This window comes from Podarcis melisellensis (assembly GCF_964234715.1).
Source record: "Podarcis melisellensis genome assembly, chromosome: 10".
Lineage (NCBI taxonomy): Eukaryota > Metazoa > Chordata > Lepidosauria > Squamata > Lacertidae > Podarcis > Podarcis melisellensis.
In genome coordinates this window covers 27,423,890-27,441,375 of record NC_138542.1, presented here as the reverse complement: position 1 = coordinate 27,441,375, position 17,486 = coordinate 27,423,890, and the positions used below count along the sequence as shown (strand labels likewise).

At 45.2% G+C, this 17,486-nt stretch overlaps 1 protein-coding gene across 2 annotated transcripts; it reads left to right on the top strand.

Moving 5' to 3' along the window:
• The first annotated feature begins 259 nt into the window (after positions 1 to 259).
• TWF1 (twinfilin actin binding protein 1) lies at positions 260 to 16,020 on the top strand. 2 transcript variants are annotated; one of them, XM_081929032.1, is made up of 9 exons: positions 260 to 384; positions 3,268 to 3,345; positions 4,890 to 5,068; positions 7,057 to 7,152; positions 8,089 to 8,193; positions 9,289 to 9,414; positions 10,530 to 10,680; positions 13,997 to 14,118; positions 15,056 to 16,020. In XM_081929032.1, the coding sequence occupies exons 1-9, from the start codon at positions 360 to 362 to the stop codon at positions 15,224 to 15,226; spliced, it is 1,053 nt and encodes a 350-aa protein (XP_081785158.1). In that variant the 5' UTR covers positions 260 to 359; the 3' UTR covers positions 15,227 to 16,020. The 2 variants fall into 2 exon arrangements, with proteins under 2 accessions (XP_081785158.1, XP_081785159.1); XM_081929033.1 differs by lacking the exon at positions 260 to 384 and having other exon boundaries at positions 4,895 to 5,068.
• The last annotated feature ends 1,466 nt before the right edge of the window (positions 16,021 to 17,486 follow it).

Below are 17,486 nucleotides of genomic sequence, written 5' to 3'. Positions count from 1 at the left end.
ACTTTTAGGGAAATCTGCCAAAATCTAGACATCCGACGTGGGTTTCTATACGTCAGCTGGCGGTGCAACTTGCACAGGGACCGGGGGATGCCGGTTTCCAGCCGCGCCGGGGCGCAGGAAGAGCACATGGCGGCGGCGGCGACTCCGCCGCTTCCCCGGCGCCTCCAGCCCGAGTCCCGGCGCTGCCGCCTCGCCGGAAGGAGCCTCCGTCGGGGCCCAGGCGAGCTGGGCGCTGAGTGGCGGCGGCGCGTCACGTGCGCGTCCCGGGCCGGTCTGCTGGCTCTCTTTCCCCGGCGCCGCCTCCTGCCTTTGCCCCCGGCCCGAGAGGCGGCGGTTCCCGGCGGCGGCTGCTCGGCGTCATGTCCCACCAGACCGGCATCCAAGGTACCGACCCCCTTCTCGGGCAGCAGGACCCGCGGTTTCCCCCGGCGCCCCTCCCTTGCCGCTGGATCCTTCCCAATGAATGGCTCCCCGCCTCTCTCTGCCCTGCACGGCGATCGGGCCAAACTTCCGGCGTCTGAATGCAAAAGTAACTTGGAAGGAGCCGGTTCTCCCTTTCCACCCTCAACTTCATGGCATCCTAAAGCCGGTTCCGAAAGGGGAAGGGCGGCGGCGGCGGCTCAGCCTCTGAGCGCGCGCAGAGTGCCTTTCACCGCCTCTAGAATTGTAGTGCGGCAAGGGGGCCCGAGGGTCATCTAGCCCAACCCCCAGCACTGCAGGAATCTTGCCCACCGTGGGACTCGAACCCTGAGACTACAGACTGAGCTACAGCCGTGATTCACCCCCCACCCACCCACTAGGGGAAGAGGGTCCAAGTCAGTGGGTGTGGATTTCAGACGATCAAATTTGAGCCCCGGCTTGTGCATGCACACGCTCCCTCTTTTAAGATACCGCATGGGAGCAACTCCTGGGGCCGGTGTTGCTTTGCCCCCCCCCCAATAAAATATTTGAAGGGACTGCCCTCCCCCATAAGTGGATGGGCATTGCCATTCAAATGCGCCGCCCCCTGTGATGCATTACGCAGCCCACCCAATTTATCAGATTTAAGTTGGCATCCCTGGTGCACTTTAGTTTTTTTTAATTGCTTGTTTGCTGCGGACTCAAGTCCAAGGTCCGGGCAACTGAGTCTGATAGTTTGATCCAAACCTAAGGCGGCTAAAAAAATCAGAAGTCAACACACACACACACAAGCCATCCTGCAAAGCGGAGTTTTTGCAAAGTGCAACGTGCTCGGTTGCCCCCGGGGCGATGCTGGGGCGAGGGCGACGTGAGCAGATGTCCTCTTCCCGTTAAAGCCGGAGGGGGCGGAGCAGGCTGCCGCTGGCCTCCTTCGACCTGCACCTGCACGCAGAGTTGGCGACTGGCGTTGCTGCAAAGCGAGGAGCGACGGGGCTGCAAAGTTCTTCAACTCTCGCCTGCTTGCTTTGCGCTCCAGAATACCATATACAGAACAGGAATATATAACAGCCCGGTCCAGCATACAGTATATGGAACTGGAAGGAAAACCCACAGTGGGACTTAACTTCTCCCTAAGAGGAGCCTGGTGCAAATCCCCTTGAAATCTCTTAATTCCTAACAGGATCAGGGAGTTCCCAGGTGGTGGTGGTGGTGAGATCAAAGCATAGCTGGGTGAGGTGGAGTTTGGATGCACAGGCGGAAAAATTCAGCAACTGCTGGTTATTAATTGCTGTGTATTGTCTTGCTGCGGCGTGGAGAGAAGCTTTGCCAGTTAAATTGCTCCTTTTTTTAGATAGGAAAATTAAGTAGTGCCGGGGGGAAATTAATGCCGTATAAACGTGCAAAAGAGACTAGTTGCATCTTTTGAAAGTCTGTTGTGTATCGGTGTTCAGATTAAGATGTGTCATTTGGGCTGCGTGATTAGGATTAAGGCATGGTTTTTAATGGGTTTTCTGAAAAAAATCTTTCGCTTCCTAGAATGTTCTTCAAAACATTCAAAAGGGGAGAACTTATCCCTGCCCAAAGTGGCTTTGTGGAGCTGACACAATTCAGTGCTTTTGCTTTCCTTAGCCCAAGGAGGCAAAAGATCAATTTACAGCGGTTGTAGCTCAGTAGCTCATTCACGTGACTCTTTTTGTATGTTAGTTCCTGTAGGAAAATGTTTTTGCGTTGCTATGCATGACTCATCTATTGATTGTCATAGCTGGGCAGTTAAAGGCATATATATACCCCTAGGAAATTTCAAGTGATGGGTTGTGGCATCAGTAATTGAGAATGTAATTCTAACCCTATTTACCTGGGAATTTACTTCTGAATAGATAGACATGGTTAAGATAGTGTTTGTCAGCTCCAATTCTGTGCTTGCTTACCTGGACACAATCCACAGCACACTAGAGTAAACTGCACTGAAGATAGTGGGGTTTACTTCTGAATAAGCATGCAAAGGATTGTACTGTAAGTATAATGTTGCATTGTTTAAAGTTCAGATGAGCACTTTACTGCAAACTTTAAGGCAGATACCACTTAGTTTGTTGATCAAAAGGATGCTTATTTTTAAAAAATGAACAGTATATTTTATTGGTTAAACCACTTGGTGTTAAAAATAAATGCAACATTTTAATTACATGGAGCTTTTCATCAGGAAAGTTAGTTTACTTGCAGGGATATCGGTAAAAATTGCTCATATCTGTGCAGGTCCCCTTGTGACCTTTGTTGATTTGTCTGTTTGATAGAAAGCATTCACCTGTCACCAATCTGCTGTGAATTGTAGATTGACCAGTGTCCACAGCCAATACGCTAAAAAAAAAATACACCAGAAAAAGGTCCAAACACATCAGAAATTGTGGTTAAAGCTTTAGGCTGAGAGTAACATCATATGAAACAATGTAACTTTGTTGCATGGCAGCAAAAGAAATTTAGTAACACCAAAAGGAATTTAGGTGGCACAATTCCTTGCCTGAACCACTATCTTGATGTACACCTAATGAAGTCCACATTTCTTTGACTTGCATACCACTTTATACTTCAAGAGATCTCCTAAGAGGTTTACATATCTCGAGAAAAAAGTCAATATTTATGATAACCCCCTCTTCTGCTGATGCCAGTAAAGGTACATAGAACAGCTGAGAGCATTGCCTTTCAAACGTTTGCCAAAAAAAAAGAGTAATATAGATGATGACCTTACTTTAACATTTCATAATAGTCTTGGTCTGTACATCATCTTTTTGCCATGTGTTTCAGCTGTGCTCTATTGTACCACTTTGTACAAAGTGAATGGGGTCAATCTTCTTTCCTTTTGTATTTTTGCAGCTAGCGACGAAGTCCAAGAAACCTTTGCTAGAGCCAGAAACGGACAGTACAGGTTTTTGAAAATAGTTATCGAAAATGGTAAGTGGTTACTTTTCTAACCGTCAGTTTTCATTTACAAACTTTCATTTACAAAGAAGCATCGCTTCCCATCTTGAATATACCATTACTTGAACCAAGGGCTGCTTGTCAATAAGATTTGCTGAAATGTTCGCCACCTTAATATTAATTTTGTGGTTAAATAAAATCATAAACATAATTAACAGTGTAAACCTATACATGCCTACTCGGAAGCAATTCCCCCTGAGTTCAGTACGGCTTACTCCAAAGTAAGTGAGCATGGGATTGCAGAAGAAGAAGAGTTTGGATTTGATATCCCATCTTTCACTCCCTTTAAGGAGTCTCAAAGCGGCTAACAATCTCCTTTCCCTTCCTCCCCCACAACAAATACTCTGTGGGGTGAGTGGGGCTGAGAGACTTCAAAGAAGTGTGACTGGCCCAAGGTCACCCAGCAGCTGCATGTGGAGGAGCAGAGACATGAACCCGGTTCCCCAGATTACGAGACTACCGCTCTTAACCACTACACCATCACTGGCTCTCATGCAGGCTTAGAGTACTTTTTTACAATGGTTCACATAGGATTCATTGTTTTATGGTAGGATCTTCCCATCGGAGTCAAGGAAAACCAGCATTGACCAAAATCTCCTGGTATACTGGTTGCTTTGGGTTGTATCCAGTGCAAGTTCTACTCAGAGTAGATCCACTGAAATTAAGGACCACCTTAATTAAGGACCACTTACTCCTCTAACTGAAAGAGGAGGGTCTGTAGCTTAGTGGTAGTCATCTGCTCTGCATGAAGAAGATCTCAGGTTCAGTCCCCCCCCCCCGATATCTCTAGTTCCAGGGCTGGGAAAGAACCCTACCTGAAATTCTGCAGAGCTGCTCAGGTCAATACCACATAATAAATAATCTATAGCCATATTAATAATAATAAGAAGAAGAAATTTCATTTATACCCCGCCCTCCCCGGCCAGAGCCGGGCTCAGGGCAGCTAAACCAGTAAGATTACAGTAAAAACATAATAGGAAAAAAACAACCAATTTAAAATACAGGTTAAAATGCAATTTAAAATATTATTGAGACCTTATAGGCCTATGTTTTCCTCAGCTGTCAATCTGAAGTTTGTTTCTTTGATGGGTAACCCTGGTTCAGAATTTAAAGTGTTTCCATGATTATGATTATTATAATTATTTTAAAAAGTTTTATAATATATCTCCAAGGATAAATGCTCAATTTCTTCTTCAATCCCTTGTATCAGTTCTCAATTTCTAAATGCAAAATTGCATTTCAAATATCCCTTTTTAAAAAAATGATGAATATTCATATGTATTAGAGAAATATACAATCTTGGCCTTCTGTCTTTAGACACCTAACATTCCAGAGTAATTTTTTATGAAAAGATTAAACTTCTGGCTTCCTACCATTCTGTTAATCGAGTGAATTACTCTTTGTATTACTTCTTTACCCTCTTGTACTTAAGCATTGACTTAGTGTACATTCAGCAGATTTCAAAACAAAGTACAGTATCAGTTTTTGCCTACCATGTGCCAACTCTGTCTTCACAGAACAGCTGACTGTGGGATCAGCGAGACAAGCTGTTGGATCCTGGGAAGCGGATTACGATTCCTTTGTTCTCCCACTCCTTGAAGAAAAGCAGCCATGTTATATTCTTTATAGATTAGATTCTCAAAATGCCCAAGGATATGAGTGGATCTTTATTGCATGGTCACCAGACCATTCTCCTGTAAGTAATGGAATGAAATATCAAGTCACTTAAAAACACATGTTGAACTTCCAAGCCATGATTGACTGGTTTTGTGTTTTGTTTTTAAGCGAACTATTGACTTCCTTTTAATCCAGGGGTGGGCAACTTAAAAAACCCAACTGGTATCAAAGGTCAGCCAGCAATGTTGACCAAACTCTGTACAGCTGTACCTTGGTTTGCGAACAGCCTAGTTCCTGAACAAATCAGCTCCTGAACGTCGCAAACCTGGAAGTGACGGTTCCAGTTTGTGAACTATTTTTGGAATGTCTGACGGGGCTTCCGCAGCTTCTGATTGGCTGCAGGAGCTTCCTGCAGCCAATCAGAAGCTACAATTTGGTTTTCAAACGTTTTGGAAGACGAATGGGCTTCCAGAACAGATTCTGTTCAACTTCCAAGGTATGACTATATTATATTAATAGAGAGCTGGGCAATGTGTGCCCCTCCAGATATTGTTAGACTTCCATCTCCCATCAGCCCCAGCCATTATGATAAATGGTTAGGGATGGTGGGAGTTGAATCCTGGCAACATCTGTAACAGTTATTTGCTCTCACAACAAGTGTTTGAACCTCTCCTTCCCCTACACACCCACGTAGCCCCATAGTGCTCTCTCACATGGCTGTGGCCAGTATGGACATATTTTAACCATATGGATGAAGCCAGACTTAGGAGTCCTGGCTAAGAGACAACCAATTAGGTTGGAGAACACAGTTGATCTCTTGAATGTGATTGTGGCTGCCACAACTCTTGCATGGAATAACATCCCGGTACCAAGCTACAGGGAACCAGGCAGAGGGCCTTCTTGGTAGTGGCGCCTGCCCTGTGGAACTCCCTCCCACCAGATGTCAAAGAGAACAACAACTACCAGACTTTTAGAAGACATCTGAAGGCAGCCCTGTTTAGGGAAGCTTTTAATGTTTGGTGCATTACTGTATTTTAATATTTTGTTGGAAGCCGCCCAGATTGGCTGGGGAAGCCCAGCCAGATGGGCGGGGTATAAATAATACATCATCATCATCATCATCATTATTATTATTATTACCACCATGACTTTTTCTATGCCACTATGTGGGGCTGCTGTATTGGGCTAGTGGTTGAAGGAATGAGATCTTAAAGCACAACAAATACATTTAGGGAATGAAGCTGGTAACATTTGCTGTTTGGTTCCTCCAATGATACAGGGCTCGGTGCTCGTAGAGCTTTTACAAGCAGTAAGATGGCCAGTACTTCGGTCACAAATGGTGAACTGAGCTTGTTGGGGAAGGTTCACTGGGTTGTACCCAGAGCCAGCTTAGCAGTGTCTGCAGTGCACTGGCAGGCAGTAGTTCTCAAGGGTTTCAGGTGGAGCAGTCCCAGCTATACCTGGATGTAATGGTTATATGGGGTTGCTCGTGCGTAAGTTGCCGCCACTCCTGGCTAGGTGGCCTGGTTAAACCTTTCCTGGCTGGACAGCCCCTCACTTCGTGGCTGTTCAGTCGCTGGCAGAATCCGACAGTGGGCGTTTCTTAAACCTTTTCCAACATAAAAGTTGTTTGACGCCCAGTCTCCTCCTACTCTCCCTGCGCGGAAGTCTTCTGCGCAGGGAGGGCGTGGGTAGCAGAGGACCTGTGCTCTCCCCGCTGGTGTCCAGTGAAGAGTCTCTGAGCCTGCTCTCTGCTTCCCCCATTGGCCCCCCCTGCATCCCTGGTGTTGCACTGATTTTCTTCCCCAACAGGAGACCTGCCTCTCTCCCTACTTGGCCCCTCTCCAGCATCGTCATGGAGCCTCGCCTCCTCCTCTCGTTCCGATGGCAGTTCCCTGACACTGGAGATGCCAGGGATTGAATCTGAAACCTTCTACATGAGCTGTGGCTGAAGCTTGTCATAGCAGAAAGCAAGGCCCAGTGGTTTTATGCCTTTGAGGAGTCACTTTTGTCTGTAACATCCACTTATCTGGCTTCCAAGGCAAAAACTCAATCTTCTCTTGGCAGGTTCGTCAGAAAATGTTGTATGCAGCTACCCGGGCAACCCTGAAGAAAGAATTCGGAGGCGGGCATATTAAAGACGAAGTGTTTGGAACCAACAAGGTGTGTATTCTGCAGAGGGATTTGCTTTTGAGCGACACTTCGGAAGCAATATCTCTTCCATTTCTATGTGGCAACTGAAGTCCACTAAGTCCTGTGCAAGCGTTATAGGCAGGAGTAAGAAGCAGGGCGGGACGTGGGTGGCGCTGTCGGTTAAACCACAGAGCCTAGGACTTGCTGATCAGAAGGCTGGCGGTTTGAATCTCCGCAACGGGTTCAGCTCCCTTTGCTCGGTCCTTGCTCCTGCCAACCTAGCAGTTCGAAAGCACCTCAAAGTGCAAAGATGTCAAATCCCGCAGGGCCCTGACTCTTGTGACAGAGCATTCCACCAAGTTGGGGCCAGTGCTGAAAAGGCCCTGGCCCTAGTTGAGACTAATCTAATCTCCTTGAGGCTTGGGACCTCCAAAGTGTTGTTATTTATGGACCTTAAGATCCTCCTTGGGGCATACTAGGAGAGATGGTCCCGTAGGTATGAGGGTCCTAGGCCGCATAGGGCTTTAAAGGTCAAAACCAGCACCTTAAACCTGACCCTGTACTCCACCGGGAGCCAGTGCAGCTGGTAAAGCACCGGATGAATGTGGTCCCGCGGCAAGGACCCCATAAGGAGTCTCGCCGCAGCATTCTGCACCCGCTGGAGTGTCTGGGTCAGCTTCAAGGGCAGCCCCACGTACAGCAAGTTACAATAATCAAGCGTGGAGGTGACCGTCGCATGGATCACTGTGGCCAGATTAGGGCAAGAAAGGTAAGGGAGTAACTGTTGCACTCAATGGGTCCTTGGTCTAATCCAGCAGGCTTATCCCACATTCTTAACACAGGAGCCAAAAGGCCCACATAGCACTGTCATAAAGCTGTTCTTATAGTCAGAAGATCCCAAGTTGGGAAGCCTCAGAGGAGAATTTGGAAACTTGGGGGAAACGGCTGGGTGTTTTGTGTTTGCAGGACGATGTTTCGCTGAACGGTTACCGAAAGTACTTGGTAACTCAGTCCTCGCCTGCCCCTCTGACCGCAGCTGAAGAAGAACTTCGACAGATCAAGATTAACGAGGTATTGCGCTTAGGCTTGGGAGCCAGGCATTTCTGCAACGCTGAAGGAAAGACAGGAGTGTATTGTAGGCCAAATTGTGAAATAGCTTCCGAGAGCCTACCAGGGTGGGTGGAGGCTGCTTCTAGTCCTAATTACCTTGTGCATAAGCATCAGCACAAAGAATGCATCTCCCAGGTTTGGTTTTGAATATCTGTGACTGTTTATGCTTTGAGGGGAAGAATTTCTTCCAAGGCCCGCTATAAAACAGGAATTAAAATTTGCCACACTATATCCTGCATACATTCGTGAAGAAAGCAAAATGAGGATCTTACAGTAGCTCTGGAATCTCTCCTCCAAAAGTTTTTTTTAAATGTTTTTCTGGTGTCTACCAGCCCATCCGGGACGTGGGTGGCGCTGTGGGTTAAACCACAGAGCCTAGGACCTGCTGATCAGAAGGTCGGTGGTTCGAATCCCCGCGACGGGGTGAGCTCCCGTTGCTCGGTCCCTGCTCCTGCCAACCTAGCAGTTCAAAAGCACGTCAAATTGCAAGTAGATAAATAGGTACCACTCCAGTGGGAAGGTAAATGGTGTTTCCGTACACTGCTCTGGTTCACCAGAAGCGGCTTAGTCATGCTGGCCACATGACCCAGAAGCTGTACGTCGGCTCCCTCAGCCAATAAAGCGAGATGAGCGCCGCAACCCCAGAGTCGGTCACAACTGGACCTAATGGTCAGGGGTCCCTTTACCTTTACCTTTTACCAGTCCATCCACTTATTATTCCACATAAATTATTTGCATTGAAACAAATCCCCTTTTTTACTGTCTGACTCTCACACAGAAAGAGAGACAAACGTTCCACTCTCCTGTGTGAGCCCTATTTGGCACGCTGCCGTTTCCTTTTTGTGAAGAAAACCCTCTTAAAGCCTCATTAAGAAATAAAGGTTTTGATGAGTACGGAACAGTTTAAAGTTCAAGATTTGAAATTCTACCACGAGGATCCTCCTCCTCTTTTGCATATGAATTTTCCACATGGCTCTAGGTTGTGTGGAGCACAAACAGGATTCTCTAAGCTGTCACCTTTTTCAAGCTGCTTTGTTCTCTTGTTTTTCTTTTCAGGTACAAACTGACGTCAGTGTTGACACTAAGCACCAGACTCTACAAGGTGTAGCATTCCCTATAGCTAAAGAAGCCCTTCAGGCGCTGGAAAAACTGAAAAACAAGCAGCTTAACTATGTGCAATTGGTGAGTAAGCAGTTTCATCCTTTGAAGGTAATCCTGAACGTTATGAGCGTACAGGTTTCTCGTTGTTGTTTGTGGAAATAGAAAAGGGTCTCTGTTTTTAAAATTCCACATCTTATTACAAGCCGGATTTCTTATTACAAGTCTGGGTGGTGAACAGTTTGCCTCAATGGGCCAGATCCTTATCAGGATCAAATTTCACCAGTGAGGGTCATTTTGCCATCACATGATTGACAGGTGGGCGGGGCTGCCCATCTGCCACAATTCCTCTTTGTGGGATTCCTGCTTCGGAAGACCTATTGTCAACTCAATGCTGGCACTTTGGGAAGATCTGAGCATCGGACTAGCAAATTTCTTCTCTCCTCCCTCCCATGGAAATGGAGGCGGTGGGGAAACAAGGCTGGAGTTTGCAAGTGACAGCAGGGAGCTGGGCTCTTCCATTTTGCTGCTTTTGCATGCAAAATGTAGTTTTATTTCTCTCCTCTGCACCGTGTGACAGCGGTGAGAGAAAAAGTTGCATTTTGAAAGCAAAAGCAGCAAAGCAGAGAAGCCCCACTACAGTGGTACCTCAGGTTAAGTACTTAATTCGTTCCAGAGGTCCGTACTTAACCTGAAACTGTTCTTAACCTGAGGTACCACTTTAGCTAATGGGGCCTCCTGCTGTTGCTGCGTCACCGGAGCACAATTTCTGTTCTCATCCTGAAGCAAAGTTCTTAACCTGAAGCACTATTTCTGGGTTAGTGGAGTCTGTAACCTGAAGCATATGTAACCTGAAGCGTATGTAACCTGAGGTACCACTGTATTGCTGTCACTTGTAAACATCCACACCAAGCAGGTTCAGCCTCTCTTTTCATCAGCTGATTGTGGTGTGGAGGAAGGTGGGCAATCCTGCTTAATGTTGAGTTCAGTTGTGCAAGAAAGCTGTCGATTCCAAAAGCACTATTTGAAGCATTTCCCCACTTCTTCTTTCAGTGAAGGAGGTGGGTTGCTTCAGAGAATTGTTGGGCCAAGATCGGCCCACAAGATTTTCCCCGCTCCTGCTCTAGTAGTATTTTGCTTGAATCAGAACGGCTTTTGCTACGCATCTTAATTCCAACCAATATTATGTGTGCTAACAGCAAATTGATATGAAAAATGAAACGATCGAACTGGCTAGTACACTCCCAACGGAGCTGAAGGACTTGCCGAAAAGAATTCCAAAGGACTCAGCACGGTACCATTTTTTCCTCTACAAACATTCCCACGAAGGAGACTACTTGGAATCAATAGGTATGCAAGTATTTCTGTGTATGAACTTGATTAGGTCTTTATAGCAGCAAGATTGATTTAGGGGTTTTTTCCAGCTTAGTATCCCATATATATATATATATATATATATATATATATATATATATATATGCACACAGTGGTACCTCAGGTTAAGTACTTAATTCATTCTGGAGGTCCATTCTTTACCTGAAACTGTTCTTAACCTGAAGCACCACCTTAGCTAATGGGGCCTCCTGCTGCTGCCGCACCGCTGGAGCACGATTTCTGTTCTCATCCTGAAGCAAAATTCTTAAGCCGAGGTACTATTTCTGGGTTAGCAGAGTTTATAACCTGAAGCGTATGTAACCTGAGATACCACTCTGTGACACTCTCTCTCTCTCTCTCTCTCTCTCTCTCTCTCTCTCTCTCTCTGTGTGTGTGTGTATATATATATATATATGCAGGTTTTGGTGTCCTCGGGTGTCTTCCCGTGTAAAAGTTGGGGTGTCTATGCGACGTTTCGACGAGGTCTCACTCGTCATCTTCAGGCTGGTGCTTTCGGCTTCTTGTTACTGGAACAGAGCAGGATCTCAGTGTTTGAGTTCCTATAAATACTGTTGAGGGGGTGTGGTGTATAGCCTCCAATGTTCTGGGCAGAGAGGAAGTTCCCAGGCTAGTGTGCCTTTTCTTCTTTTGTTCCTTAATTACTTGAGGGATATCTTGAGTGATTTCTTGAGTGATATCCTGAGTACCACTTAGGTGGGTCATTAGGTGTGGATTAGTTGCTAAAGTCTTTGTGTCTTGACCTCTTGAACTTTGTGAAGAGTTTTTCTGAGAAGATGGCTGTACTGCACTTAGTTGTGCTCTGGCTTGGCTTCGTGTATAGGGGCGAGCTGTGGTTTTGTGGCCTGTGTCAGCCAGATCTGTGTAGGGATTGCAGGGGGGTGCAGCATCCGGAGGTGCCACCATGGTTTGGCTACTGGATGGTGTCTGTAATTTATCTGTGGAGAGGGTCTGGGTTTGGGTCTGGTGTGGTTGATTGGTGATGGCGTTCTGTGTGCCTCCACACCTAATGACCCACCTAAGTGGTACTCAGGATATCACTCAAGAAATCACTCAAGATATCCCTCAAGTAATTAAGGAACAAAAGAAGAAAAGGCACACTAGCCTGGGAACTTCCTCTCTGCCCAGAACATTGGAGGCTATACACCACACCCCCTCAACAGTATTTATAGGAACTCAAACACTGAGATCCTGCTCTGTTCCAGTAACAAGAAGCCGAAAGCACCAGCCTGAAGATGACGAGTGAGACCTCGTCGAAACGTCGCATAGACACCCCAACTTTTACACGGGAAGACACCCGAGGACACCAAAACCTGCATTCCTGTACCCGTGAAAATCTACGAAAGCATATATATATATATATATATATGCAGGTTTTGGTGTCCTCGGGTGTCTTCCCGTGTAAAAGTTGGGGTGTCTAGGCGACGTTTCGACGAGGTCTCACTCGTCATCTTCAGGCTGGTGCTTTCGGCTTCTTGTTACTGGAACAGAGCAGGATCTCAGTGTTTGAGTTCCTGTAAATACTGTTGAGGGGGTGTGGTGTATAGCCTCCAATGTTCTGGGCAGAGAGGAAGTTCCCAGGCTAGTGTGCCTTTTCTTCTTTTGTTCCTTAATTACTTGAGGGATATCTTGAGTGATTTCTTGAGTGATATCCTGAGTACCACTTAGGTGGGTCATTAGGTGTGGATTAGTTGCTAAAGTCTTTGTGTCTTGACCTCTTGAACTTTGTGAAGAGTTTTTCTGAGAAGATGGCTGTACTGCACTTAGTTGTGCTCTGGCTTGGCTTCGTGTATAGGGGCGAGCTGTGGTTTTGTGGCCTGTGTCAGCCAGATCTGTGTAGGGATTGCAGGGGGGTGCAGCATCCGGAGGTGCCACCATGGTTTGGCTACTGGATGGTGTCTGTAATTTATCTGTGGAGAGGGTCTGGGTTTGGGTCTGGTGTGGTTGATTGGTGATGGCGTTCTGTGTGCCTCTGGATCTGGTGTCAGTTTTTGTGGGGAGGGCTAATTTCCAGATGTCTGGCAAGCGGGATGTGTCGTCACGCTTGTTCATGTTGTGAGGGTGTTTCTCTATCTCGATGGCTTCCATGATTATTCTCTTGTGGTGATGTTCCATGTTAAAGAGCAATTTGGAATCTGCAAAATTAATTTCGTGTCCTGTTTCTTTCATGTGTTGGAAAAGAGAGGAAGTTTTTTCTTCTTTTTTGACGGCATTCTTGTGTTCTGCGATACGTGCATTTATTCGTCTGTTTGTTTGTCCAATGTACGTGGCTGGGCAGACTTTGCAGGGTATTTCATAGACCCCTTGGTTTTCCAACTGGATTTTATCCTTGGGGTTTCTGAGGATATTGGCTATTTTTTGGTTGGTGCAAAAGGCTGTTTTGATATTGTGTTTATGGAGGATTTTGCTAATTTTATCTGTAGTGCCCTATCTGTAGTGGAAATTAGCCCTCCCCACAAAAACTGACACCAGATCCAGAGGCACACAGAACGCCATCACCAATCAACCACACCAGACCCAAACCCAGACCCTCTCCACAGATAAATTACAGACACCATCCAGTAGCCAAACCATGGTGGCACCTCCGGATGCTGCACCCCCCTGCAATCCCTACACAGATCTGGCTGACACAGGCCACAAAACCACAGCTCGCCCCTATACACGAAGCCAAGCCAGAGCACAACTAAGTGCAGTACAGCCATCTTCTCAGAAAAACTCTTCACAAAGTTCAAGAGGTCAAGACACAAAGACTTTAGCAACTAATCCACACCTAATGACCCACCTAAGTGGTACTCAGGATATCACTCAAGAAATCACTCAAGATATCCCTCAAGTAATTAAGGAACAAAAGAAGAAAAGGCACACTAGCCTGGGAACTTCCTCTCTGCCCAGAACATTGGAGGCTATACACCACACCCCCTCAACAGTATTTACAGGAACTCAAACACTGAGATCCTGCTCTGTTCCAGTAACAAGAAGCCGAAAGCACCAGCCTGAAGATGACGAGTGAGACCTCGTCGAAACGTCGCCTAGACACCCCAACTTTTACACGGGAAGACACCCGAGGACACCAAAACCTGCATTCCTGTACCCGTGAAAATCTACGAAAGCATATATATATATATATATATATATATATATATATATATATATATATATATATATATGGTCTTCCAGTCTTAGAAAGGAAGTGCTTAATCATTCAACCTTTGCAACAAGTCTTATTAAATGATTATATTTGGAATAATCTTTCACCGCTTGAAACATTCTGCAGTTTTTATCTACTCCATGCCGGGCTATATGTGCAGTATACGAGAACGGATGCTCTACTCTAGCTGCAAGAGTCCTCTTCTAGAAATTGTAGAAAGACAACTGTGGATGCAGATCATCAGAAAGGTAAGGGGGTTGTGTAATTTTTGTGCTGCGCCATCCCACAGATGTAGGTCCCTGTATGCTTGTTCTTCTCATATATATACCTGAAAGATGGATGGAACAGACAGTGCTGAGCGCTGTTGCACAAAGACTTTGCACGTACAAAAGTGCAGGGGTTTGGAACGCAAATTTGGATGGCATGCCAAATCTTGGGTTCCCCCATTTTTTGCATACCATTTCACCAGCAGGCTGGGCCTGCTCAGCTGCCAATGAGCTGCTATCACTATGATGCAAGGCGATCAATTTTTCCTATGGATAACTAGATACACCTATGTCCATTGATTTCAATAGACTTAGGTTTACCTAATCCTGCAGAAGATTGGACTACATTTTTTTTTATATTATCCTTTCTATTCTCTGTTAGCCAAGTTTAACCAATATAAAATAACCACTAGTTAACTCTGATCCACCAATAGATGGTTCTGCATGCTATTTCATACAGCGCCATCAGAGTACATGGTGCTTTATAGCCATGCAGGGGGAAAAAAATCAATTATATTTTATTAAATTTCAACATTTTAAACATATACAGTCAAAACACAATTTTGCATTTTCTCTCATTTTTGTTGACTTCCCACCTCTTTTCCCAGTTGTTGTTTCTTTACTTCTGCTGCACCCTATCTTCTATCTATCAAATAATAACCATAATGTTATAATCGAAGTACTTTGGTTGCTCATAGCTCAAATCCTGCTTGCCCGTTCATCATACTATAATATTTCTTTAAATAGTCTGGAAAAGGCATCCATTCTTCATAAAACACTCAGCCATGCAAAGATGTTACACTGATGCTGACTCTCATGTGTTTCTTTGGATGAGAGTCATAAGGTGTATGAAACTGTCAGCAGTGCAGGAACCATATCCTTCGCATTTATCCTTACGCTTCTTCTCCAAATCACTTAGATTGAAATCGGCGATGGGGAAGAGTTAACTGCCGACTTCCTTTATGAAGAAGTTCATCCCAAGCAACATGCACACAAGCAGAGTTTTGCTAAGCCGAAAGGACCTGCAGGCAAAAGGGGAATCCGAAGGCTGATCAGGGGCCCGGCAGAAGCCGAAACACCTACTGACTAAATGCAGCGCCGGGAACAGAAGCGTTACGGTGGGGGTTAGGGAACCCACCCTAGCCTTTAGAAATGAACTGAAAGCATTCCACACCCCTCTTTTTCCAGGAGAATAAGGTGACCTGTGATTTTTCGCTGCACTTGAGACGCCACCTTAGATGTTACAAGGTCCACAGCCTGTGGTTGTAATGAATTGGGTTAAACTAAAACTAGAAGCTTGTATAAGGTTAATTCTAATATGAATTAATATCATAGCCTTACAGTTCAACACTACTCTATATGTAACATATATAGGTCTGAAGTCAGTTTAGTGACAACATAAAATGGATCATTAGCTAGATACTGAATTTTTCTCTCTCGCATTATCTACTTTTTAGGGGGAAATTGGCAGGACTGGGCCCTGTTTTTCTCCATTGTACTTCCCCTGTTCTCCTACAAACTAACAGTGCAATATTTTATTCCACTGTTTTCATACCATGATCCTAAACATTTATTTGGAAGCAAATTCCGTGGACATCCATGGGCCTTTATTCCAACTAGATGTTTAAGATCTGGCTGCCGCAAGACTGAAACCTGACTCATTTGATACAGGGACCCAAAATTATATTCTTTGTAGCCTTCTAACAATACATTTCTGGTCTTCTGAGAGAATAACACTATTTTTTACATAAATCATGTTTGGCAATAAAGTTAAGCACTACATGTTTGAAAAATGTGATTCTGTAAGCAACACCAAGTGTTATGAAATAAGAATTTTCACCATCCAAATCATTCTGATCTAATTAAATTATGAAAGCTGCTGTGCTGTGATTGACTCTCAGTTCTGGCCCGGTTCATGAGCAAACCATTAAGCGTATCCTCATGTGTTTCTTGTATCTAAGTAAAGATGTTCTCCAGGCAGCAGGTGTGAAATAATAAAATGGTTGAAGTTTGAGACAAACTAATATGTTTAGGTTGAGGAAGCAAGCCTTTCCCAGCTGATTTAATGCAATCAGATTAAGCAAAAACTATCTGTTTCTGTTGAACAACAGCCACAGCTGATGCAAACCATGAACAACTGCTTCCCAGTAAGTGAACAGTTAAAGTACACATATGGTCACCATCCCAGCTTTCTATGTTAAATAATCTGTGCTTCTTACTGAGGTCCCCAAATGTTTATCTCCTAGCCATTTCTAGTAGTTTGTTTTGGAAGTAAATTCTGTTGAATTCACTAGGGCTTTATGTAACCGACGTTCCCTGTCTTAGTTGGTCTTTCTTAACCTTCAGATCACTAAACTGCTTCCGTGGCTTTTTGTCTCTCCCTCCCAGTATAAATGGTAGGCGAGAGCTTGTTTTAAAGGAAACAATTTTAAATTTAATGGGCTGCTGAAAAGAAAGCGTTTCACCTTTCCATGGAACTTTCGCAGATCACTGTTAATCACAAACGTTTGGCTCTCTTGTAATGTCAGCATATTAATGCCGCTCTGCTGTGATCATGGCTAAACACTTCCTTACTGGAATAACAAAAGGACTGAGTTGTAAGCTAATTTGGATGGCAACTGGCCATCACTGCTGTAGATCAAGAATGGTGCTGCTGGGGTATCCCTGACCTATAGCGAAGAATGGTATCCCTGACCTATAGCCAAGCTGTATGGGGCTGAAGGGCGTTGGAATCCAATGAAATCTAGAGGACCACAGATTCCCCATCCCTGCTGTAGGTTGTTCCAGGTTCAGTGCAGGAATAGCCCACCAGATGTTAGGACTCAACTCCTACCAGCCCCAGCCAACCTGACCAATAGTGAGATATGATGGGAACTGTACTCCAACAACACATGGAGCATGCCATGTTGGTTACTTCCTGAAATGAAGACACTGCATCTGACTTCGGTTCTGCTAGGGGAATAGTTCCCTCTTTACAGTAGCTGCATAGCTTGCTTCTCCTCCCAGAACGCTCCAATAAATTTGAACCCAGGGGAGCTGGTGAAAGGACTTCAGACCTTCACTTCCTGTCCTAAAATGGCATTGGCTGGAACGATGAGAATTCGGCTATGCTCTTTCGGCAACATGGAACTGCCGCAAATGAAAAGCGGCATAGGCTCCTTGTTTTAAAACAGAATGGAAACCCCCCCCGAACCGTGCCTTCTGTTGCATATTTTAACACATGCACCACTAGACGGTTTTGCATAGTGAATTGCTGCAGATTAAGCAGACGTATTTTAACTGCATAACTATTGCTAATCTTTTCCATGGGACAAATGGTGTACAAAGGAGATGATTTGTAACTAAGCGTC